The sequence below is a fragment of the Ictidomys tridecemlineatus genome, chromosome 4 (assembly GCF_052094955.1).
Source record: "Ictidomys tridecemlineatus isolate mIctTri1 chromosome 4, mIctTri1.hap1, whole genome shotgun sequence".
In the NCBI taxonomy this organism is placed as follows: Eukaryota; Metazoa; Chordata; class Mammalia; order Rodentia; family Sciuridae; genus Ictidomys; species Ictidomys tridecemlineatus.
Window position 1 is genome coordinate 127,778,881 of NC_135480.1, and position 26,788 is coordinate 127,805,668.

A 26,788-nucleotide genomic window follows, 5' to 3' on the forward strand; every position below is an offset into this window, starting at 1 on the left:
TGGGAGGAAAGAAGAGATGGAAGAAAGAATCCAGATAGATATAATCTGCTGAACTACATGTTGTCCATTCCCTTTGATAGACAAGTATATATCACATTTCATCTAAATATTTTTCTGGAATAGAGATTGACTATCATATTTTTGAAACCATTTTGAAATAAAAACATATAAATGTCTTCCTTTAAAACAAATTATCCTGTGAATACCAAACAGGAGCTATCCCATGTGCTAGAAGTATTAGTTAGCACACATATTTTCATTCTATAAGTATGAATCCATGTGTATTATTAATTTACTTGTATTTCTATAAGTATTAATTTATACATGAAAATATAATTTTGTCATTGTACTTTGGTTTATAAGCAAGAGATGGGAGGGATTTCAATAAATCTAAATAAAGGTGTTAAAAAAAAAGATAATGTGGATCTGAGAAAAACAAAAGAATTCTTGTGTTGATGTTCTTAGTTTATAGATGAGACAGGCACTTAGCTACCACATGGATTTAGATGGGATGCCTTCTTTGGACCACAGAGGCCACTGGAAACCTAGAGGACATATCTTGACCCAGGGACAGGATATACTGGTGAAGCCACAGCTCCTGAATGACTCAGGTAAGTTCCTAGATCTGTTTCCTCATCAGGAACACTGAAAAGTTAGAGTCAAGGTCCTGCTGAGGAAGAATACTAATTAGTCTTGCTTTGCTAGTCCTTAGTCATTGAGAGTCATCCAAATAACCTGACCTCATTCTTACAGGTATGAGAGGAGATGAGTTTCATAAAAGCAATCCTGACTAGTAGTCACCAAACTCTAGTTTGGTGACTACTAGTCAGGATTGACATGGTAACACTTAAACATTGTTCCATGGGGTGTGCAACACATTTCCAACTCAATATAACAGAAAGTTGATTTTGCATGTAAGTACAAAGAAATTGAACAACATTCTGTAAGAGTTTACATTTTCATTAATTAGAATGTCTCTGCAATAAGAAAGCTACTGAATAAAAACTCAGAAATTGAATCCCTTGGTTAGTTATTCCAATCATACCAGTTAACCAACCAGATTGCTAATCAACCTGCTTCTCAACTGAATTAGTTAATTTCTGGACTAAGACAATTTAATTATTTGCCTGAACAGATATACTTTTAGAATAATCAATAAAGGCCCAGAAATTCTCACTTTAAATTTCTACTACATGATTCAAAATACAGACATTTTAAAATAATTTCTCTCTCTAAAATTTCTTCCTTTCAATCTTGTGGACATAATGGCAAAAGTAAAATGCTTTCTTTTAAAAATACAGTTCTGCCACTTAGGGAGGAAAAGGATATGGGAATATCACACTTCCTCAATTAGTTTGAGAAGACAATAAAAAAATCAGCAGGTTCCAATTATTATAAAATGTCAACTATAGTTTAAATAAGCTAGATTTTGTTTCCATATTAAAGTATAAAACACAGATCAGGAAAATTATTTGTTTAACTAAAATATATAATTATATATGCACATAATTATTTATTTATATATTGCTCTAGATTTTTTAAAGGATTATTTACTTAGAAGAAAAAAAATCAGGACTTCAAAAGTTAAACAGTGAAAGCACACAGGCAGAAATCTAAATTAAAAAAAAAAGAAAAAAAAGAATGAGTCACCAACATTGAGAAATGGTAAATTTTGCATTTGTTCTTTGTCTAAGGGATTTAGCTTCCTTAGACAGACTGTCTTGCTGTGAAGGCATCAGATACCCTTATATAAAATCCTGGCATGAGTATCTGAAGACTATTTCAGACCACTTGATCTGTTTCAGGAGAAACTACTAACTTTGAGTTGACACTCTCAGCTTTGTTTTCCTCCTTCCATATTCTTTATTTACTTTTACTCTGAGGCTCACATTCATCCTGAGCCTGGATGCCCCATCTTAGACATACTACCCAAGCCCAACCTGGAATTTCCCCTGCAGATGTGATGCTCACATTAGGCCTCTGCCTTTTGTTCTGAAATGGTTAAGTAAGGGCCTCTTCAGCTAGTGGCTTCTTACTCTAGCCCTAGAAGAACTTGTCAAAAGTCAGAGGGACAATGTCTAAAGGAATCTAGATTCACACTTGGGGGGACAGTGTTTTACTCAGGAGTTTGCAAAAAAAAAAATTAATCATTTTTTTGGGTGGGGGGGCAAGGTTTGCAAAAAAAAATAATAATCATTTTTTTTGGGTGGGGGGGCAAGGAGACACCCAGGAATTGGTAAGTAATGATATTCATATATTGGCATGTCCTATGCTACTGTTTTTAAAAGCAGGATGACAATATTAATCAAGTCATGATCATGTTCATAGTCTTGAAGCATATAAGTCCATTCATGGGAAATTGTCCTAAGTAATTAATTCAAAAGAAGAAACAAAAGCTCTACACAGCCATTTACACAATTATTTAAAATAGTAAGAAACATAAAAATCTTGAAGTTCAATAGTAAGGAACAATTAGACTAATTATGGTAACTCAACAAGGTGAGGTATTATCTAGGCCCCATCAAAGATATAATGATCAGTCATTGTAGCAAGAAAAATATTTATCACCAAAGTTCAGGCACCAAAACTGAATAAAAATTGTAAGTTCGAGGCAAGTCAACTATGTTTGTACATGTGTACGTATATAAAGTATATATGGTACATAATCATTATTTATGAATTCTGTATTTGAAAGTTTGCCTTTTCCCTAAAATGTGCTTGTGACACCAAAATCAATACGCATGGTGCATTCTAAGTTATTTGCAGTCATGCACAGGACTTGTCTGATTTGCACATTTCCAGTGAAGGCTGAACTGGTGAGACTCTGCCTTTTTGTTTCAGCTTTTATACTATAGACCAGCACTTTTTCTGAGGGCTACTTATTACCGTGCTGTTTTTGTATTTTGGGGGGCTTTTCTGTTGGTGATTTCACTGTTTAATACAGTCTCCAAAGATACTGCTGAAGTGCTGCCTTATGTTTCCAAGTCTAAGAATACTGAGATGTGTCTAATGAAGAAAATATGTGCATTAAATAAACTTTGTTCAGGCATGAGTTATAAGCAGCCTTCTGGCCCGAGTTCACAGTTAATGAATCAATAGAAGATAGATGCTCTTTGACTTATAATAGGGTTAGGTCCTGGTGAAATGATCATAAGTTGAAAACATTGTAAGTCAAAGATGCATTCTATACACCTAACCTACAGAATACCCTGGTTTAGCCACACAGTGCATGGTACAGTATCAATCATTTCCCTGTGTGATTTCTGACTGACTGGGTCCTGGACTTGTTGCCAATGCCCAGTATCACACGTACTGCATGTTTCTAGCCTGGGAAAATTTCCAAATTCAAAGTTTGCATCATTGTTTTTGTACCACGGTAAACTTAAAAAACTAGGTGAAACTACCATTAAGTTGGGGATCATCTTGTGTTAAATAAGATGTCTTTGAGCAGAAACACATAAAACAGTGTTGATAAGTTGAAGAAAATATGAACAGCACGTATAGGAGCTTAATCCTGTTTCCTTTAGGAGCAGTGGTTCAATATTTGCTGAATTGGTGTTTACAGTGATGTTACAGAATACAACTATGAGAATAATAAGAAGGGACTACATATGCATATGTATCTATATCTACATATACATAAACAAAAATACTACAAGGGAATAGTTTGTACAAATGTGCAATCATGTGGTTTGGGGTATGGTTTGATTTTCTTCTTAGAATTTAAAAAAAAAGTTTTTCCAGCATGATTTCTATCTTGAAAATGTTTAAAATGGACAAAATCCAAAGAAACCCTGCTGATTGATAACAGAGTTCTTTGTTCATGTGCATAGTTCTTTTGGAATCAGTGGGCTTCATACTTATGTCAAATAAGGTTGCCAGCATGTGTCCTTTGTGGTTGTTCTCTGGACAAGTCACCTGATCTTTCAATGTTTTAGTTGGCTCTCCTAAGAAGTAAGGATAACATCAGGACTTGCACAAATGTATGAATTAAAATATTAGAGTAAGTTTCCCAGGGAGATATTCTGATTCTCTTAGGCTTCTAGCATTGTGGTGTTTCAGAGTGTTTACTCAAACCAGTTACTTGGTGCTATGCACTGAATTATGTTCAAGCCAAATTCATATGTTAAAGCCGTAACTTGCTATGTGACTGTACATTACATAGGGCTTTCAATAGGGTAACTGAGGTTAAATGGGGTCATCCTGATCCAGTGGAATTGGTGTCCTTAAAAAAGATGAGATACTTTCTTTCTCTCTGTCATATGTGGAAACAGTGAGATGAGGGGGTCACCTGCGAGCCAGAAAGAGAGCCCCCACCAGAAACTCAACCATGCTGGCACCCTGATCTTGAACGTCAGCCTCCAGAACTGTGAGAAAATAAATTTATGTTGTTTAAGCCACCCAAGTATGGTATTTTGTTACAGTATTTTTTTTTAATCAGTCTCCCCTTTTCCCCCCATCCTCAGGAAAGGATCCCATCCTTCTTCCAAAAGGCACAACTCTTTCAGGTGGAGATGTTTGGGTAGCTCCCTTCCTGGGCCCCTTGTCTCTTCCGACCAAGGCAACAAAGGGTTCTACATGATCCCTTATATTTCCCCTAAAGCCTGGCTACACTTTTGTCAATAGTCCTTTATCCAAATCTATCACACAATTCCAATATGCTGAATATTTCCTTCCAAGAACTTGACAGGACCTAATAAAACATGGGAATTGCTAAAAAGATAATTCAAAATTTTTGATGATAATTCCAAACCTTGTTGTACTGACAGAGAAACTAACACCCAAGCACTCTTAATTAACTGGTAATAATGCCACATCCTCAGGGTCATCCGTTACCATCCAAGGGACATGCATGGACAGTGGCTGCTTCATTGCCAACACAACTTGGGTTGTATGACAATGTCAATGTGTTAGTAAAAATGAAACCCCCTTTAGTCTGCCTAGAATAGGCAAGCCTATTAATATTACATTTTCCTTCCTGTACTATATGAACAACCAGACCATTCGTAATCTCTGATTCCATTTTTATTTTTGCCATGTTTTTTTTTTTCCCCCATCTTGGTCCCATTTGCTGAAAAGTTTTCATTGTTCTAGGGGTCAGGAAAAAGGGGCAGGGGGAGTGCTTGTTTAGAAGTGATTGCCTAGCAACCCATCTTCCTTATTCCAAGGACAGAGGCTATTTGCATTTTGGGAAAGAAGACTAAGAAGAAGAAGTAAAAAAAGCTTTACTTCTCTAGAATACTGGGGTGGGAATGTCTTGCTGACACTCCTCAAAGGAACCTTCCTTCCTCTGAGAACTCCCCCTGGGTGGTCATTCTTTGCCAGTAGCCCTGCCTGTGCTCCCTGGGGGGAGGTGTACCCTTCCAAGGTGCTCCCAGAAATGCCTGGGGCAATGACTGCCTCCTGGCGCTGCCAAGCTGCAGCCCCAGGAGGCAACAGGACAGAGCTCAGAACATCCTGATCTCATTCAAGTGGGCATTTCTTTCCCACACTGTTCTTTCCTTTTGCAGCTTTCTTTTCTGGACATGTGCCACACCCAAGGGATGCCCAGGCCTGCTGCCCTTAACCCCAGAACTGCCAGTGAGTTCTTGGAGCCTGCTTAGGGGAAGCTGAAGCCAGCAGGGATATGGGAAGAGCAGGAGACATAAACCTCCCCTTGGGCATTCTTAGCTGACCCACAGGAGGCGGGAGTCAAGGGAAGAGAGACTACTCCATGCATCACTTGGGAAACTGAACTGGTATACAACAAAGAAATCTTCCCACAAACATCTCATCTTTCCCTCTTCAGTATCCACATTGGAATAATAAGAGATAAGTGAGATGAGGCAAGTGATAAAGATGGGAGTCCTTCTTCCTTAATGCCCCAAACGGTAAAGAAAACTCTCAGACTATGTTGCTCCAAGTTAGGTGAGACTTCCAATCTTCTGCAGCTCTAAATTATCATCTATAAAACTGAGATCTTTTGACAACTTGAATAATGTCAGTAATACAAGACGCATAACCTAGGGAGTACTATTTAATGAAGACTGTTTCGTGGTGTGTTTGCATTGGCTCATCCATCACCTTTTCTTGCAGGATATTTGCCATAAGGAGTGGCCTTGGCTATTCACAGGTACACTTATCTGTAACTTGACAGCAGATAAGTCTGGCACTAAGGGGATATAATCATGTTTTAGATACCTCTTCATTCCTTCGTCATGTGAGTACTTCCATGTACACAAACACCCAGAATAACAATAACAACAGAAATCCATGGAAGTCTGGCTACTAAATAAGCTTATCTAACTAATATAGGGATGTTGCTCTGAGATGGAAAAGATGGAAGAAGATGACAGCATTGAATCCTTTTACCTGAAAGATGAGATAAAATGCATCCAGAAGAAAATTTGGAATGACTTATGGGGATTGGCCATGAACAGAAGACAATGAAACAAATTTTAAAAATGCCACCAAACAAAATTTTACCTTCTGCAAAAGAGGAATTGTAGCTTTGTTTTCTTTTCTGTCTTTTTGTTTGTTTGTTTGTTTGCTATCTTTGAAAATTCTCTAGCAATTGAGCTTAAGCCTACTCTGGATTTTTATTTAATCTGCTGGAACTGAGAATAGAGATTAGAATTTGAGAGTTGAAAAAAATTTAGAAGTCATCTTACCCCCAAAACACTGTTCTCATTTTACCATTAGGCCCATACACCCAGGTCCAAGGAGGTCCACGTTTGCTCAGGCCACATGCAGGTCGCATGGTCGCACTTAATGCACAGAAGTCACTATTTAACACATTTTGGGTTTGTGTAACCAGATAGTGGACTTTATTAATAGTGGGAACTTTTGATTGTTAGCAGGTCAACTTCATTTTTCATGTGGGAGGATTGTGAGGTATATGCCTTTGGGAATGAAGAATGTAGAATATAAAGCAAGGGGCTGAAATAGATCGCCATATCTCTGTTCATTTTTCATACATTTCAGCAGGAGTTATTTGAGAACACAAGGGTGTTCCAGCGCTGAATGAGCAACTAGAAAAGACTGTCATGGCCAAATGTGTCTTTGGGCAAATGTTCCTTCTGTGGCTAAGTTGGTGAGTTTTTCTGAGACCTTGAAGAATAGTGAAGCAGTCATCTGGTAAAAGATTGAATCAAAGTTCTCTGGGCTTCCCTGTTCTGCCTACCATATCCCCCTTTTCCTCTTAACTACTGCCATTTAATTACTCACAGTCAGTTGTGTTTCAAAGCCATGAATATTTGGGCATTCTCTTCTCTGGGATGTGGAGAAACTGTTGGGCATGGTTCTTGAGCTACTTAATACTTATGTCATAAATATAATGAGATACTAAGCCCCACACTGTTTCACTATTTAGAGCAGTCTATGCACATATAATCAATGCCTCTAAAAGCTCTGATGAAGTTTGGCACGTTTTAAAGAACCAAGGAGAGCATGGAAATAGGGCTTTTGGAGAGAAGAGTTGGAACCATAGTTGATTCTGGAAGCAGAATATTTCATGCTTCCCTGGACACAGAGGACTGAGATCTGATCTTTCTGTTGGAACTGAAAAAAAAATCTAGAAATGAGAATGTGATATCTTATTTGTCAGACTAAAATTCATGGAAACTTTGAGTTATGAAGTTCTTTAGAAGTTACATAAATCCTATAAATTTTAATATGGAATCTCTGAAACTAAAGTAAAAATAGATGCATTGTATTAAGATGACTTTATTTATAAAACTTTAAATTGGTAGCATTTATGCATGCTAAAGCTAAACCACAAAAACATATTTAAGTTTTGCTGTTTCCCATTGTGTTTAAATTGTATATCCAGAACATTTGAGCATATTGGTTTTCATTAGATTTTATTGCTTATAATGCACTAATGTTAGTAGTTGCATTATGATTATAATATACATAAGCAGATAAAATTGAAATCAACTGTTGTAGAACCAATCACTGAAGTTCCTTCACAAGATCACTAGGTTCCATAGAAAACAATTTTGTAAAACATTAATCCATTTCTTTAGCATTGTAGAAAGTCCACGCATGGATACTTCTTTCTAGTGACAAGGAATGCATATCTTAGCAAAGCAACCCACATCTTATTCTTGGGCAATTACTCTTTACATTCTACCAAATCTGTTCATGAAACATCTATGCAATGGTCCCAGTTCTGGCCTTTGGAACCACGGTCCTCATCTGTGTACCAGAAGACAGTTACTGTGCCACATCAAGCTTGTCCTTTCTTTTGGCTTCATTGTCCCAGGTTACCTCAATTCTCCTGTCTACAGCATGGTTCCAGAACCACATGGATACCTTCCTGAATGTTCTCGTGCTTATAAAGACACTTTTGAAATGCAGATGTCTTAAATTTTCTGAAATTAAACATGTATCCAACTGAATTCCTGGTCTCTTCCCATTATGCCAGCTGCTGAGGTTATATGGATCAGAAAAAAATCTATTTTACATCCTTGACATCTTTCTCTGTTTTTCCCTTTCTATACCTAATCCATATCTGGGGTCTAAACCACTCCTCCTAAATCACTAAAATATCCCTTCTTTGCTCTGTCTCCTCTGTTATCATCTTGGCCCACCTTATCAGTATCTGCTTCCGGAGTCTACTCCCAAAGCATGTCTGTTTATAGACACCAATGCTCCTCAGAGTTGCAAAACCTACATCTTTCTTCATGCTCCCAGAGGTATCCCATTGCCTTTATGGAAATGGGAAATCTTTAATATGACTGACAAGTTGCTGTTGCACTTTTTCCTTCTCCAGCTGGATTGTACACCCCATGCTCTGTCCCGGCATGTTCCTCATTTTTCACTTCCTTCACCATGCTCAGCTTATCCTGCCACAGGGCCTTCCTATCCATTGTTTCTTCTGCCTAGAGGCAACTTTCCTTACCTGGTTGGTCCAACCTGCAAGATTCAGTTCCAAGATGCTTTCCCCAGTCTTCTGAGTTCTCTCCTAGGCCAGATTCTCACATTACAGGTTCTCTGAGTCCCAGGGATGCTTGCTCCAAGAATAATCAACTAATCCCACAAATATTTGTCAAGTAAGAATGATTATTTGATTATTCTTGATCATTAGCTCCAGGAGGCTAAGATGTGTCTATTTTTGCTTACTTTCCCCATCCCTATCCCTTCCCAACATGTAATGTACTTGTATTCAACAACATTTCTTAGTTACATAATTCCTATTTTGAGTCTCTGTTTCATCAAGAAGAATGATCTGAAATCAAGAAAAGATGAAACAAATATGGTAAAAATTCCTCTTCATATGGAAATCCCAACCTTATTTTAAAACAATGTATGTCTCCAGCCATTGTTGAATAATGTCCAAGTTTATTTCCCTTGATTATGTAAGCTCAGTATTCATACAGCAGGAATAAATGAAAAGGGTGAGGCAAAGGTGATGAAGCAGTTGGAAAAGTTTGACATAATTTTCAGAGGAGAGTAAAGGAATGGAATTTTACAAAGGACTGATAATTAAACTTGAGCTTTGTTCCAGAATAAATTAACAAAAATGGCAAAGATGTGTTGCAAGCACTTAAGAAAAGAAGCAACGATGACCAAGAGCAATCATGGGCTCATCCAGATGAAGTGTAGCAAATGATCATCCAGGTGAACTTGCTGGACAGAATAATGGACAGCCTTGACAAGAAGCATATTGATTTCAGTAAGGATCTTGGCAAAGGATTCCTTGCAATATCTGTGAGAGGTGGAGAAATGTGGGCTGAACTCACAGCTATTCAAATACCAGGGTATGTGTGCCTGGCTGGTGCCTGCCCAGGATTGATTCACTCTAATGCTACTGATTTCTGAGATAGCCTCCTTCCATGTTCATATGTAATTATAATAACAACAGCTGGCACATGAAATGTCCACTGTGACACATAAAGTGCCCACTGCTTAAGGTGTACTTAATTCTTAAATTTTCTTTCTCTTTGAGAAAGTATTACTGTTGTTGCCCTTTAAAAGTTGGAGGAATTGGTTCTTGAAAAGTTAATTATACTATGTTCAAGGTCACATAGTAAGAGGTAGAGCTGGAATTTGAATGAAGGAAGTGTGGCTTCAGGGTCTATGGTCTTTATAATACTATGCTACCACTACCTCCATGCTTTGGATTCTCTGGAATGCTCTTAGCCACTAGAGCTTTATCATACTTGTCTAATGTGCATTTATGCATCACTCTGCAATGCTCTGAAGTAGGGATCTTTTACCTATAATACACAGACCCTACAGGGTTTCAAATATTTAACTCACAGGGATCCTTTAAACTTGGATCACATCTAGCTTTCACTAACTTCTAACAAAAATACAGTATTTCTTTCAATATTAAAGTAGGCAACTGTTATGGTTTGGATATGAGGTATCCCCCAAAAGTTCCTATGTTAATGCAAGAATATTCAGAGGTGAAATGATTAGATTATGAGAGCTGTAACCTAATCAGACCATCCTAGTTTGAATGGACTGAATGGGTGGTAACTGTATGCAGGTAGATATGGCTTGAGAAGGTGGGTCCCTGGGGGCCTGCCTTGCAACTGTCCAGCTTCCCTGAAATCTTTCCCCCTTTCTTTTCTCTGTGTTCTTGTTGTCATGAACAGAGCACCTCTCCTCACTCATACCCTCCACCTACTGCTTCACCTAGGGGCCAGAGCAGTGGAGTCAACCCACTGTGGACTGCACCGCTGAGACTATGAGCCAAAATAAACTTTTCCTCCTCTAAGTTGTTCTTATCAGGTGTTTTGGTCACAGAGACCAAAAAACTGACTAACAGCAATAAACCCCAATGGTATCAACAGAATGTGTGAAATCATATCCATGGAAATCAGGTATTTTCATGTCACATTATTGTTATAGTAGATACCTCAAAACATCTTTTATGTTTATCACTTTGAATTTACAGTAGTTATTAGACCTGCCACTAGATCTCATTATTCAATATTTTCATAAACACACACTATTATATCACACTTTAAATATTTTATAATTTTGCTACAACATAACTATAACCTTTTGTAACCATGTAAATTTTATTTTGTGTATTTAAAATGTTCCTTTGTGTATTAAAAAAGGAGTCCCCAGTCTTACTCAGTGCTAAAGGGAAGAACCCTGAGTGATATTATCCAAGTCCAGTTTGTTCTGCAACATATGTGGTTTACAGCATGATGGCTTCCCTCTGTGATATGTGTCTCATGCTCAGGGAAATAGTTATGACTCAGGGTGTCAAAAGGTAAGGAAGTGTTGAAATTTTTTAACTAACCACGAAGAAATGGAGAAAGCAAATCACGAAGAGAGTTAAAATGTGCTTTTAGTAGTGGTAGCTAAAGTTACCTTGAAGGACACAGTGGAAGAGAAACAGAATACAGATCAGTAGGCAGCTAAAGATCTGGACAAGTCCTTTGACATTCCTGAAGACCTCATAAACCTCCAGCTGGGGAGGGCTGGGCAACAATTTATTAAGACTACCTACAAAACACTGTTGGGATAAATTCAGGAGAAGTGAAGAGAAGGTAAGCATGATGGGCAATGTGCATGCTCAACTGCAACTACAAAGGGCTGAGAGTGCACACATTCCTGAGAACCTATGCTGGATTCAGGGGTACTCACTTGAGAGAGCATCCCTTCACACGTGGAAGGTGGGGCCCAGTGCATGTGTCAGATTCTGCTTCATCCTTATTCACCAATAGCAACACTGGTATTAATAAAAACTTACACATATACACTTTCCATGGTGGCTTCATGACAGGACCAAGTAGCAGGCAGAGTCGCCTTCTTCACCCATTTTAGTAAGATGAAAAGTACGTCCAGAGAAATTTATCAAATTAATTGATCAAACTCACACACTGTACACACTAAATTGTGAGAATTGATCTAGGACTGTTGTCTTGGTCTATGTTCCTTGATATATTCATCAGATTTGGCTGGAGAAGTACTAGGTTGGATGAAAGGTACAGATTCTCTCCTTCAAGCAAAGGGACAGACTATTTCTGAAGCCCCTTCCCAACCTAAAAGGCGGTGGTTCTGAAATTTAAAGCATCTCATATCTTTCCCCAATGCACAGAAATTTATGGCCTTGTTCTGAACGCTCAGCCTTCAGCCACGGTCCCAGATAGATCTGTTATGGTCACGAAGGGTAGAGCTCTGAGAATATACAAGGCAACCTTTTCCCACCTCCCAAAGAGAAGATAAAAGGAGTTAGGTCCATGCTGAAAGCATCAGAAAGGTTTTGGAAGGGGAGGAGCCTGGACTGACTATCTATCTATCTATCTATCTATCTATCTATCTATCTATCTATCTATTTTGGAGAAGAGCTGATTACTTGCTAGCTGTGCCTCAGGAATAAGCCACAGCACCTCAGGAATGTGACATCATCTCTCTGAATATTATTTTCTCTATCTTTACTCTTAAAAGCTAGTTGAGATGGTTATAAGTCCAAATGAAATAGAAAAGGAGGTCTGACATGTTAGCTTTCCTTACCAGACCCAACATTAACTCTGAAAAGAATTATCAGGAGTCTTCTCAGGTCACAACTGTTTCCTACAATAAAGTGTAATGAGTTTTCCAGAAATTCACCACTTGCCCAAAGAGAGCTGAGAAGAATTTAAGCACTTGCTAGATTTAAGCTACAAGAATCAATACTGATATAGACTTCACTCATCCTATAATTCTACCTTTAAGGAAAAGCTCCCTCTATCTCTTTAACATGGGCATCAGCCCTTCCACATCCTTTGAAAAACCCAGAAGTTTCCTGTGTGCAAAGGCGAGGCAGAATTCTCCAGTTCTCCTCAGCCTCCGCTGCCGTATCCCTGTCATCAGCAACATGTGAATGAACAGAATTATCTCCAGGGCTGAGGGCGTGGGCCACATAACTGGGCTCCACCGTCAGAGGATCCCAGCGTCATGTTCTCCACCCCCTTATGAGAAGGCTGATGCTGTCGTAGAGCTGTGAGGGAGGAAGCCCGCCTGGAAATGCCATGTAAGGGAAGAAACTGTCCCACTTCAATGCTAGGATTCTAAAATAGCTGCTAATAAAAAGCCTTCATACTGTGACACTTCAATACAGACACCCACAAGCATACCTTGACAAGCTGTTTCACTCTTCACAAGCCTTTTCTTGCTTTTCCTGTGCAAGGCCCCCACCAGTCACCCACTCAAATGTACAACCCTGTAGTGACAGAGAAGGCCAGCAGGGGTCTGCCTAGACCGTGCGGCAGGGAGCTCTGGCTCCTGGCAGGAGGGGCTGCTGCTCTGATGTTGGCTCCTTCAGAGATAAGTTGCATCACTTTCAACCTGCTGTTTATTCTGTGTCTTTCTCTCCTCATGATGTCTTAGACAATACTCACCTGGAGCATGAGCCAACGTCACCTCTCAGGATGAAGAGAAGCCCCTCAAATAACATCATATTTACCAGCTGATCATGAGAAATAGATCTTGGCTCATTTGGAAAAAGCACAGGTCAATGAATCTGGTCTCTGATGGTAAAGAGCACAGGATACAAGTGAATGAATGCAAGTGATTATAATTTGAAAGTCCTTTCCCTTTGGAAGTCCTAAAAAATCCATTAATTATGATAATGCCATTTCCATCAGAAAAATGAAAGATCATGTTTGAGAGAATTTTTAACAACAGCACCTATCCTATTTTTAAGCTTGATAATTATAACTGGTTGTAAATTTACCATTTAAATCTTAGCAGTGATAAGACCACATAATGTCCTTAGTTATTTTCTGTAAAATGTTCCTGAACAGGACTAATATAATGGTTCTTTCATTTGACTACACATCAGCATTGCCTAAGAAGCTTCTTCAAAATATAAATTCCCAATTCTCATCCCCTCACAACTTCCCTGAGATGCTAAGTCAGTATATCCAAGGAAAGTTCCAGGAATCAAGATTTTTCAACAAAAGAAAAAGCACCCCAAGGTACAAGGTATTCAGATGTATGGTAAAGCTTGGGAGCCTGTGTAGTGCAGAAGTCCACAGACCAGCTAAGGTAATATTGCTGTGCCTCCATTAGCATAGGAAGCATTTGAGAAGTTTTCTCATGGTCTGATCTCATAAACAACTTTATTTCACAATTCTCTTAATAGAGCTCAACTTAGAATTTGTTTTACTAGGAAAATAGAACTCCACAGGCTATTTAGATGCCTATACTAAGTTCTCATGATCACCAATAGGAAGTTCAACAAGGGGATCTGTGGCAGTTCTGCAGAAGGCTAAATTTGGGTGTTTATGATGTCACCATGAGTATCTAATATTAGGCTAGGTTGTTGTAATAATCTCTTAGGAATATGATTCTCATGGGTATATGAATGCACCTTAATACTCAAGGGGCACTCTCTGCAGATCTTCAGAAGTTTCTTTGTGTGCAGCTCTCTCTTCTGTAGTATTTTGTCCTTTTACCTCTAGCCACCTTGATCTTCCTAGTCTCTCAGCTCTATCTCCTCAACTTGGGAAGCTTCTTGGGATACTCCTGGGTCCCTTCTCTGCCTCTCTCAATGACATAAGCTTGGGCAATCACATGACTTACATGAGGAATGATTTCAATCCTGAAAATCCAGGACATTGGACCAGTCACATTTTTCCTTGAAAGACTTCCAACAAGAATATGATATAACCTTTTTTGGAAGCTCCTTTTAGGAAATCACCATGATCAGTAAAAATATAGGAAGCACTATGTGAGGCATTTGGAGTTTAAAATGAGAACATATGCAGTCTGCCAAAGAAACATGATGATCAAGTCATGTTGTCCTGACTATAACTTCAGTCATATGCAGTCTTTAAGATTAACAATACCCCTACCTGCTACTGACCCAGGCCAAATCCATTTTTTTCCATTCACTTTCCAGATTTCATCTCATTTTTCCACCAAATCAATTTATCTCTACTCTTCACAAGTATTACGCTGCCTAGTGTCAGAATGTTTCATTTATGAGATATCTTCTCTCTGGGAGATGTGTGATTTTTTTTTTTTTTTTTTTTAGGGAGCAGAACACATCTTCTTCAGTATGTAGGTATTGGTAAGGCACAGCTGAAAACTATATGTGCAATACCATCTTGGATTAATCTAGTCACCTCTATCCAAGGTGTCTCAACCCTGACCACAGGCAAAGACTTGGAAAATGTAAAAAGTACAGAGTATTATTAATATTCTGCCCACACATATTTTCCTCAATGCCTTCTCACACCAATTCACATTTTGAGCCTAGGAATCTCTCTGAGTTAACAAGTAGGCTAAGATAATTTCCTCTTGCTCAATACTCACTAGAGATGGAGAAAAATCTACTCTCCTACTTAAGTAATAATCTTGTGTAGGCAGGAAAACTTTAATTGTGGAAGAAGTATTATGTAAATGTAAGTTATTTAATTAAAAGGAGGAAAAAACTTCACAGGAAGTAGCTATTTTAAAGAGATGAAAGAACTTGTTTTTCTTTACTGCAGATTATAAGTGGCTCACAGATAGATTTTTGAAGGACATATTCATCACCAGGAGAGATGGCAACTGATTCTGCTTCTAGGAAAGATGAAGTAACAGAGAAGAGATTTACTTTCTTACCTGAAACAGCCCCAAACTAGCTTAAGATACAAATTATTTTCGTGATACTAGATAAAGGATAGTGATCCCTAAGAGATAAGAAGTAAATTTGGTAAGTCAGGTGATTGCCCAATATTAATTCACTGAGAAAGACAGAGCTGGGGGGATCCAGGAGAATCTCAAGAAGCTCCCTAAATTGAGAAGATAGAGCTGAGAGACGAGGGAGATCAAGGTGACTAGAGGTAAAAGGATAGAATACCAGAGAGGAGAGCTGCACACAAAGAGACCTCTGACGATTGGCAGAGGGTGCTTTGAACTGAATGCTGATTTGTGCATGTATGTGAAGACACTATCCATGGCTGGGGGAAGAACTACCCAAATGACCCAAGGAAACAATGTCCAGTGCTCACACAGGGCCAAGAATACAGCTCATTCCCATGAAGCACAGCAGAGAGGTCATGATTCATGGCATGTGGAGTAGAGTACACAGGAGTATCTTGTTCCAGTGGTGGGGAATTAATAGCCTTAAAGTCATCATTGCTTTGGTCCTGCCTAATAAATCTCAATAGCAATATCAAAAGCATCAAATTGTTTCTATGCAATATGACATTCCAAAACAAACCTCCAAAATATTTTATAGGAATATGAAAGCATTCAATAAGTTAAAACCACAATGCCTGGCACCCAATCTAAAACTACCAGGTATACAAAGGAATAGAAAATGTGATGGAATAGAATGAAAATTAATGATGGAATAATGGGAATAAAATTCAAGTGAAATTGATCGAGAACTGATACAGATACTAGAATTAAAGGCAAATATGCTGAAATATTTATTATAACTATATTCCATATGTTTAAAAAGTTAACTATAGCCAGACATGATGGCACATGCCTGTAATCCCAGTGGCTTGGGAGGCTGAGACAGGAGGATCTCGAGTTCAAAACCAGCCTCAGCTAAAGCGAGGCACTAAGCAACTCAGGGAGACCCTGACTTTAAATAAAATACAAAATAGGGCTGGGGATGTGGCTTAGTGTTCGAGTGCCTGAGTTCAATCCCAGTACCCCCACCCCCAAATAGTTAACTCTAGGCATGATGGATATAACAATTACATTGTATTTCTAGAAATAAAAACTACAAAGGGTGAAATGAAAAATATGCTGAATGGCAATAAAATAAAATTGGACATTATAAAAGAAAAGGTTACTGAAATTGACCATATAACAATAGGAACTTTCAGAGATGAAACAGAGAAAAAACAATCCAAAAATATGAAAAGAGCTCAGCGAGCCATGTGACAGCCCCAAGTGCCTAATGTAAGTGAAATCAGCCCCTTGGTGGGAGGAATAGAGGAAATGTTCAAATTTTTTTCTAAACTGATGAAAAGTGTAAAGCCCATGAAGTCAAGAAATCCAATGAACCCAAACACAAGAAATATGAATGATACAGTAGCCAAGCACATCATAATCAAATTGTTTAAGACTAGTAATAAAGAGAGGATCTTTTAAAAAGCCGGGGGAAAAAGCATTACATGTAAAGGACTAAAGATTTCTAAGAAATTCCAGTACTTTTTTATTTTAACCAATAATTATATGTCACTTCAATTGGTTGTTTTCAAAACATTTTGAAGGTAAGAACTTATTGAAAATAAAGAAGGTTGTCATGGTGGGTGCATAAGGTGAGTGTGGCAGATCATCTTCTTCCTCACCCCCAAACCATACATTTCCTTTTTCCTAGTAATTGATCCCCGGTTTTGTCTAGGTTTTTAGTAAGAAACCACAGATCTCTGGCAAGTGAACTCAGCCATTAGTACTAACCCAACTCTAGAAAATAAAGAATAAAAGAAGTCTTTAAACAGGGATGTTCTAGCAAAGATTATTTCCTGATGGGACAAATAATGTGTGCAGGGAGAATATATTTGTTTCCTGCAGCTACTTGCCTCTGCCTCCTCTGATTGTAGTTTTGATGTTTGAGGATGCTGCAGCCATCTTGCAGCCAGGAGGGAAAGACCAAAGAAGGCACCAGTTCAGCCCAAACCTCCGAAATTAGAAGCCTCTGAACCAACCAGAAACATCCCATCTGAGAACTTCCTGTCACATGCTAAAACAACCACACCATTCGTTCGTAGCATATCTCTACCTTTAGCGAAATGCATTCCTAACTGATCATAAAGATAGAAAAAGGAAATCAGAGACTTCAGCCTTTGTCTTCAGGCTCCAAATCTGATGCTGTTTCTTTTACATCCCAATGTTATGTTGCTAGCTCTGAAATGAGTGATGCAAGAGCACAGAATGTCACAGGCATGAGAAAACTGGGGTCTGACTCCTTCAAAAATGGGGTTCAGGGAGAGAAAGAACCTGCTGATGGGTCTTCTCAGGACTCTGAGGCATCTAAATCCTTTTGAAGGTTCAAGCCACTGGGTGATGCTCACTCTTTCCTACCTTTATTCTGAGTGCAATTACAAGCAGACTTAATTTCTGAGAGTAGCACAACTGTGTCAAATTGATGGGCTAGTGGTTTCAGGAATAAAAGACTCAGAAGACCACAAACAAACAAGAGAACAACAAACAAAAAACCAAACCAAACCAACAAAGAAAACAACAAACAAAAACGATTTACCCCTCTAACATTCTTTACCAATTGGGAAATGGGTGGGAGGAGAGACTGGACAATATACATCCAGGCTTTTTCATTGCTGGCTTCGCAACTTTCTGTAGCCCTGTCGAAAGGTCACAAGGGATAGTAAGAGAGGAAAGACTCTATAATGACTATGGACCTCATTTATTGAAGCATAGTCATTGACAGCTCATGGACCCATTTGGAAAGATGCGGCTCTAAGCAAATCAAATAGGTTCTGGGGTGACAATTTGGGCCTTGGTTGGGAGGGTCTGTCTACTCACATGGCATATCAGAATCTAATATGGTATGTCACTTCCTAGTATAAAATTTTCATTGGCTCTCTGCTGCCAAAAGGATGAAGCTGAAAGTCTTTGGCATAGCCAACAGGCCCTTTTGAAATCTGATAATAACTTAAATAGCCTCAAATGCATGGCAAAAGAGTTCCAGTTCCCATTCCTTGACTATACACCATGATGTCTTTATGTGTTTCTTTATATGCTTTCCCTCTCCTTCCTGCTGTAGGGCCTTCTTGCCAATAAAACAATTTGGAATTTATACAATCTTAAATACCAGATCAAATGTTGTGTCCCTGTGAATATATCTCATTATACTGAAAGGTCCAAGAAGAGCCCACATAGTATTTATCTGGATGCCTTTGTGTGTACCATAGCATCTAACACATAGTAGTTGTTTCATAAATATGTGTTGAAAAAGTGAATGAATGAGAGGACTCATATTCCCATTGCAACTCCAAAGCATATGTAAAAGGTTCTTAGGAAAGCATGAATACAAATTAAACCAATTTAGAATCTTGAAACAATTTATGCAAATCCAGTTTAATATAGAATTAGTCTGAACTCAATGTTCTGATTTCTCCTTGGCAGACAGGTTCCTCTGAACTATGTTCTAAGTGTTGATAGAAGCATAGATTGAAGATGATTTCATAAAATAAACAACCTTTTATGTTCCTGAAGTCACTTTAATCAAAAGAGCCCAAACAGAAAGGTCTGTAATTGTTCATGTGGATGTTAAGAGCCACTCTGTAAGTATTATATAGTGGCAGAGAAAATAAGGAAATACATGCAAATGAGAGTTAATGACACAAAGGAAGAGATTGACTTGTCCCTTAAAATGAACACTATGTCTGGTTTCAAGTGTTCTAGACACATACTGAGGAAGTTTTCCTACTATGGAATTTATTGGAAGCAAATTTTAGCCCTGGGGTCTTTACTGCAAAGAAATTGTCTGAAATTAGGATATCTCTAAATCCCTAGCTTTACTTCCTGAAGTCAGTGCTCCTAGCCTCAAAGACCAACTCAAATGCAAATCTGATTATTTTCTGTATTCATCTATGGGGCTAAAAAGAACACACTTAGAGAGTGTTTACCTAGTGGGGTGTCTTATTCAACAATCATTTATTGACCACCTAGTATGTGCCATGCACTGTGTCAGTTTGTGCAGATACAAAAACATGTAAGATTGTCCTCTATTTTCTCTCATACTAGCAAGAAAGACATAGATATGAACCAGTTTCCATGATGCAAGAGATTGTAGCTCTATGCTGCAATGCCTGTTTGTATGAAATATTGAGAGATCACATATTTGTGAGCAATTGCTCAGTTTGTAGGAAGTGAGAGAGAAGGCAAAACTATAATTTCCTCTTATGCTGCTCTTCATGAGGGAATAGCATTGGAACATTACACGAGACACTAAAAAACATTTTTGGAATGCATCCATCTGTCTACCTACCTATCTATCTAAAATGTTCACATTACATAAAATATTCCTTAAAATAAACAAATTCTTTTTAAAGACAAGGTATGATAGTTAACTCTTCATTATTTTTTAATCTTCTTGTCTAGTCTTAAATTATCCAAACCTTCTCCTCCTTTCTGTGATCAGGAACTTATTTTCTAATTCATCAGCCTGCTCCAGAGTGGGCAGAGTAAGGCAAAAGTGCTTGAGTTCAAATAGGTTCATTGGCTGTTTGCTATATTAGCTGGGTTTTAGTACAATACATTCTGTTTTCTCTCCACAGATGAGATGATAAAGTGGTATTCAGCAACTAACAATGATTTTTTGGACTTTTTTGTTTGATATCATTTTAACACTTTCAGATTCTGCCCAGGGGTCTTGCTTAGCCAAGTTATATTCATTTGCTTCTTTAAATGTCTATCCTAAATCAACTTACTTGTTCTGCTTGGTTTTCTTTTCTTCTTAAGTGGAAGATGAATTAAAGGATAGGATTTCTTATCATTTCAACATGAAGCTAATGCCCAGGGGAGAGCAAGACTTAAAAGCTAGGGTTTCAGATACTTGGAGCTGTCCACTTAACAGCACATCACATTCATTTTAGACCGAAACAGTGAAAACTATCAAAGGGCACATTAAAAATTTTCAATGGATCCATGGTGGCACAGAAATGACCAAGTAGAGTGAGATCCTGGGTCTCTAACAGGCACAATGTGACAAAAAATCTGGTTCAGATGTTTCCTAAATGTCAGGTTTTGCCAGTGGAAGGAAGAAATAAAACACAAAATAGAAGACTGGTACTGCAGAGCCGCTAATTAAAACAATTCAAAGAATATAAATGCTAGAGTAATTTTGGACCCGCCATGTCGGGCTGGTTTCAATGCAAATGCAGTGTTCCGATTTCTCCCTGCATTGGTAGGGTATAATTAGCTCAGCTGCAACTGGGTGGAAGCCTTGTGGCCTCCATTTCCTGGTGCTGCCAGCTCCCTCATGATGGAAGAACAGCTGCCACCAGCCCCTCCCTCCTGGATTGCTCAGTGTCTTGGCTACCCTACATGGCTGCTCACAAGCCACTGTGAGAAGAAGTCTTAGGCTTCTACAGGGATCAGTTTTTCCGTAAAGCTAAGGAATATGCTACTTCTAGTCTGCTCCATTCCTGATCCTTCTGTATGGAGGGCAGAGGTCAACACAAAACCTTCTCTCATTACTGTGGCAGAAAGGATTTTGAGCACCGCGGTGACAGCCCATGTCAGCTACAGTTACTCACTTTGGCATTTGGTACAGGCTGTTGGAGAGGATAAGAAGAAAATGAGGAAGAGAAACCTTACTTAAGGTGTGTCCAATAAGATACCTGAACCTTAAGGACAGCATGTGACCCTAGCTATGGTGACAGAGAAGATAAAGACACACCATCATGGGGATGGAGTGCCACGAGGCACATAAATGATCCAAGAGGGGGAAAACTCATGTGAAAGCAAGTGTGCTCTGGGACAGAGCCACCACAGACACACTGAAGTTCTGCAAACCCAAGCAGCACCTTCTGCTTGTTTGTTTAACAAACTCAACAGAATGCCCACCCCCTATATACTTTTTCAATAAGCAAAAATATTTCTGTAAATACTTCTACAAAACCAAAGGGTGGACCATCATTTCAAAATTTTAGAAAAGTCAAAATAAAATTCAAAATTTCTTTGTTTTCTTGGGGGCGGGCTATCCATTGTTGGATCTCCCATCTACCCTCCACTTCCTTCCCTCTCCTGCCCCCCACCGCCTGAAACAGAGGCCCATGGAAGCCTGGCAAACAAACACAGACCTGCAAACTCTGCAAGTACAACTTAGTAAAGACTATGGAGCAGGGAGATGGAAATTAACATGACATCTGAAGCTCATTTTTTAATGACTGGAGTGTTTAACAAATAAAGGAGCTGCGGATCATTATTTCCTCCTATCAGCTCAACAGGAGGTACTTCAGGATCTTGTCACATATATGGAGGGTTTTCTTTTCAACAAAAGATAATAAAATATGGTAGATAACAAATACCAATGTTTTTATAGTGTGCAGATGATCAAGATTAACTCTTTATGTTCACAATGATGACCAATATTTCACTAGTATTTTTCTTTTCAGGATTGGTTTTCTTTATATTTGAGATAAGACTCACATACCATAGTTACCTTTTAAAAGGGAACAATGCAGTTTTTTTCCCCTTAGCATACTCACAAAACTGTGCAACTGTCACCACTAATTCTAGAACATTTTTTATCACAACCAGTGGCAGTCACTCCTCAATCTCCCTTCCCTCTAGCCCCTGGAATATGAATCAACTTCCTGCTCCCATGTATTTTCTTGTTGTGGATATTTCACATAAATGGAATCACACAATAAGTATCTTTTTTTTTAGTTGTAGATGAACACAATACCTTTATTTATTTACTTATTTATTATGTGGTGCTGAGGATTGAACCCAGTGCCTCACACATGCTAGGCAAGTGCTCTACCACTGAGCTGCAATCCTGCCCCCAATAAGTGTCTTTTTGTGTGTGGTTTCTTTCACCTAGCATAATGTTGTTAAAGTTTATCCATGCTGTAGCATGAATCAGTAATTCACTCCTTTGTATTGATGAATAATATTTTATTGTATGGCTTGCCATTAATTCATTAATGGATTCTTAAATTGTTTCCACTCTTTAGAAGAGCTTTGGTGTGAACATACAATTTCAATTCTATTGGGTATGCACCTAGGAGTAGAATAATACTGAGTTCTATGGTGACTCCATGTTGAACACTTTGAGGAACAACCAAACTGTTTTCCAAAGTAGCTGAACCATTTTACATTCCTACCAGAAACATGAGAATTTCAATTTCTCCACGTTCTCATCAATACTTATTACTGTCTGTCTTCTCACCAAATCATCCCAGTGGGTGTAAAGTGATAGCTCATTATAGTTTTTCTTTGCATTTCCTTAATAACTAATGATATTGAGCACTTTTACATGTGCTAATTGGACATTTGGATCTCTTTGTGGAGAAACATATATTCAAATTCTTTATAACAAGATCATGGCATTTGCAGGGAAATGGATGGCATTAGAGCAGATTATGCTAAGTGAAGTTAGCCAATCCCTAAAAAACAAATGCTGAATGTCTTCTCTGATATAGGGGGGTGACTCAAAATTGAGTATGGAGGAAGAGCATGAGAAGAAGATTACCTCTAAATAGGGAAGAGAGGTGGAGGGAATGGGAGGGAGAAGGGGAATTGCACGGAAGATGGAAGAAGACCCTCATCGTTATACAAAATACATGTATGATAATGTGAGGGAGGAAAAAAAAGAGAGACATGTGTCACATTTGATTGGGTAGAGAGAGGTGATGGGAGAGGAGGGGACGGGAAGGGGGATAGGAAGGGCAGCAGAATAAAATAGACATGTATTTATATACACGTATGTATATACTTGGCCATATAACCAATGTGATTCTGCAATCTGTACACTTGGAAAAATGAGAAATTATACCTCATTTGATTCAAATGTATGACATGTCAAGATCATTGTATTATCATGAGCAACTAATAAAAAAATTCTTTGCCTATTTTTGAATTATATTGTTGAGATTTTCTGAGATATTTTTCTAGAAATTCCACATAGTTCAATCTTGACTTTGGAGATAAAGTGCATCTTTATTGATTTGGTAAAAATCAGGTTCAAACATTTACTGAGCACTTACTTTGAAACCATTATTAACTTATTGGAAAGAAAAAGCTGTTGTTTCTGCCTTAGATATGCATAAAGGTCAGCAAAGCTTTTCCTCAGCCTTGCATCCATGTGTTTCTTTGCCTTCTGAGACTAAGAAACACTCCAAACCCACCTCTCACCAAGATGCATCTATTGGTAGGTAAAATATCTTTCATGTTTTACATATTGGGAATGAACTAGTCATTTCTAGACTCAAGACAGGTGCTTTCAAGCTCCATTTTGAACTCTGGTGAAGACTGTGCCTATGATATAACCAAGAGAATCCTTTTAATTTAATCTCTATCCCTTGTTGCCACATAAAATGTGAGCAATGCTTATTAAGGTGGCAAAGGAAGAAACACCAAAAACAATCTACCAAAGAACATGCAGCAAAGCAATGCATTCATTTTCTTAAACTAATTGTGGCAAAGTTGGTTCTGCTAAAGTACAGAGGCATTGGAGATCATTAATGCTATATACAGGTAGTAGTATAGAAAAGAAACTAAGAAGGTGCCTTCTCAAAAATAAGCAACCATGGGAAGAACAAGGCATAATCTTTACCAACCCCAACCTATTAAGAAAGTCAAGTTCTGTGTCTTATCCTCTTAGGCTATATACATCCAGCACAGTATTTCTTGACTTCTGATTTCCTTCCTCTTTCCTTGAAAGTCAAGCAACACAAATGAGAAAACAAACTGGGTGTTGGGATAGTAGAACATTGACCTCAAACCTTCATTCTAATTATTATGACTTTGATGGCTCATACCCAAGTTCTACCACTTCAGTTAAATAATACATCATATTCTGGGGGTCAGTTCTAATAATCAGCAGATTCTATAACTCCACCCCGCTGTGATAGTTGATGTGAACCGGTTTTTTTCTTAGTTCAAACCTAGAACAAAGGCTCCAGGCATAATTTCACAGACTCAAACCTAACTCCCCAAATCCTTCAATCTCATGACCTCCAGGAATACCCCACATCCTTATGTTCCTCTGGAAATTTTCAAGTTGAAAACTCTTGGAGATGTTACACACTGCTCTGGAAAGCCATGAAAAGAATAGGAGGGATGTCAAGAGCTAAACTGTGTTATCCCAGAATTCTTATGTTGAAGACCTTACCACCAATACTCCAAAATGTCACTGTATTTGGAAATAAGAGTTTAAAGAGGTGATTAGGTGAAAACGAAACCATTAGGGAGGGCCTTAATTCGATGTGACAGATGGCCTTATAAGAAAAGGAGATCTGGATATAAGAGCTACATAGAGAACTGTGAACATTAAAAAAATAATAATAAAAATAAAAATCACACTAGGACACAGCAAGAAGGTAACCAGTGGCAAGTTCAGGAAAGAGGCCTCAGCAGAAGTCAGACCTGCTACCACCTTGACCTTGGGCCTCCAGAACTGTGAGAAACAAACTTTTGTTGTCAAAGTCCCTTCGTCCTAGCACGTTTTGTTATGGCAACCCAACACAACAGGGGATCCTCTGCAAAAGAAAGATCCTGTGCCTGCACAGCCACTCACCCTGTAGTAGTCAGTGCTGTACACATCCCGGGACATCCCAAAATCCCCGATTTTCACCAGCAGGTTCTCCCCGACGAGGCAGTTCCGGGTGGCCAGGTCTCGGTGCACGAAGTGCTGGGATGCCAGGTAGACCATGCCTGCCGCGATCTGCTGGGCAATGTGCAGCATCTGTGACTGTGTCAGCTCCGTAGGCGGGTTGCCTTCTGCCATCAGCACTGCATCAGGTCCATGTGCCCTGGGGAAAGACAAGGAAGGCACAGGTGCAGCCTCAGCTCTTTGTTCTGCCTCAACTGCCTATGCCTAAAGAGGCTGCCTGACTTAGCACAAAGAAGAGACTAAGATGCTTCCCTTCCCATCCAGAATGCTTCATTTCCCCCAAGAATGTGAATTCCCAGGGCCACATGGGTTCCCTCCCACACGACAATACACATACAGGTTTATATTTTAGGGGCTCCAGAAAAGGCATTAGGCAGAGCTTCTGACTCAGAGAAGCAGAAGGTAACCCAAGCAACACAAAACACTGGGGAGAGACTGTTCTCTAGATGTGGTCATAACACCCCAGTGAGATTCCCATCCCTCTCCACTGAGCCAGCTGCTGCAGCACCTCCAGAAACTGATCCCTCCAGAGTTTTCCCACCAGCACCAGAGTTGCACAGCTGGTGGTCTCCTTCAGTCCATCTGCTATACTCTCAAGCTGCCCTCAACTTCATGCCTAGCTCAGTAGAGTCCCAGAGTACTCAACATGGACACTCATTCCCAGTGAAAATTACCATTTCCTTTTGCCCACCCTCCTCTGGACTTCTGGACAAACACACCTACTGATCAACACATAAGATAACTCTTCTGAATCACAACACAGATTTTTCTCTCACTGGGGAAAGTTTGATTCTTTATTCTATGGAGGTGGGGTAGAGTTATGGTATTTTTAACCTTCTTTTTCTTCTATCTTATATACCCTTCCTAGGTATATGATGAATGAGGGCATATTAATATTGGCATATGCCTCATGGAGAAGAGAGTCAGGCTTAGGGTGCTGCCCTTAGCAATGGCAGTTGCAGATCCGGATCTAGCACTAAGCCTCCAAAACAGACATCACTGCCTCGATGGCCTGAGGGGGCGCTGCAGGGCAAGATATAAAGGTATTGTTTGCTGCGGGGCCTGGCCAAAGCATGGTCCAAGGCCTTCTCCCTTGCAGAAGAAAATAAGGGAGGGGAAGTTCTCCTTCAAGACATTTTTAAATATTTAAAATAAATACAGAACTTTAAATAAATTTAAAAGTGGATGATGTCATATTATCTGCAGGGTTCAAGAACTATATTAGTATTTGCAAATGAGAAAGACAGAATTATCCACAAAAAAGCAGCCTCACATTTTGCCCTGCTTCTTACCCATGAACTGCTCTAGCCACAGGCATGTCCTCAGCCTTCCATCATGGCTCCAGCACACAATGGTTCACCCTTCCAAAGTGTGTTGTCACCAGATCTTTCATTCTCGGGAAGCAAGTACTAGACAAGGGGTTGAGGGAGTCTCCCAGGCCTTCTGGTATCTAGCACCATGATCTTAAGACATCTATTGACTTCTCCAATCTTCAATTTCCTTATTAATCAAAAATACAAAGGGAAATTGTTCTGTATTATCTCT

General features: G+C 39.0%; 1 protein-coding gene across 7 annotated transcripts in view; it reads right to left on the bottom strand.

Annotated features, from left to right (window-relative positions):
* Positions 1–26,788, bottom strand: part of Ntrk2 (neurotrophic receptor tyrosine kinase 2) — a 355,622-nt gene that overhangs the window by 41,052 nt on the left and 287,782 nt on the right. For all 7 annotated transcript variants that reach the window (XM_078047396.1, XM_040285611.2, XM_040285612.2 and 4 more), the window contains one exon: positions 25,148–25,382. In XM_078047396.1, coding sequence (XP_077903522.1) covers positions 25,148–25,382 — 235 coding nt within the window. The remainder of the gene's footprint in view (positions 1–25,147; positions 25,383–26,788) is intronic.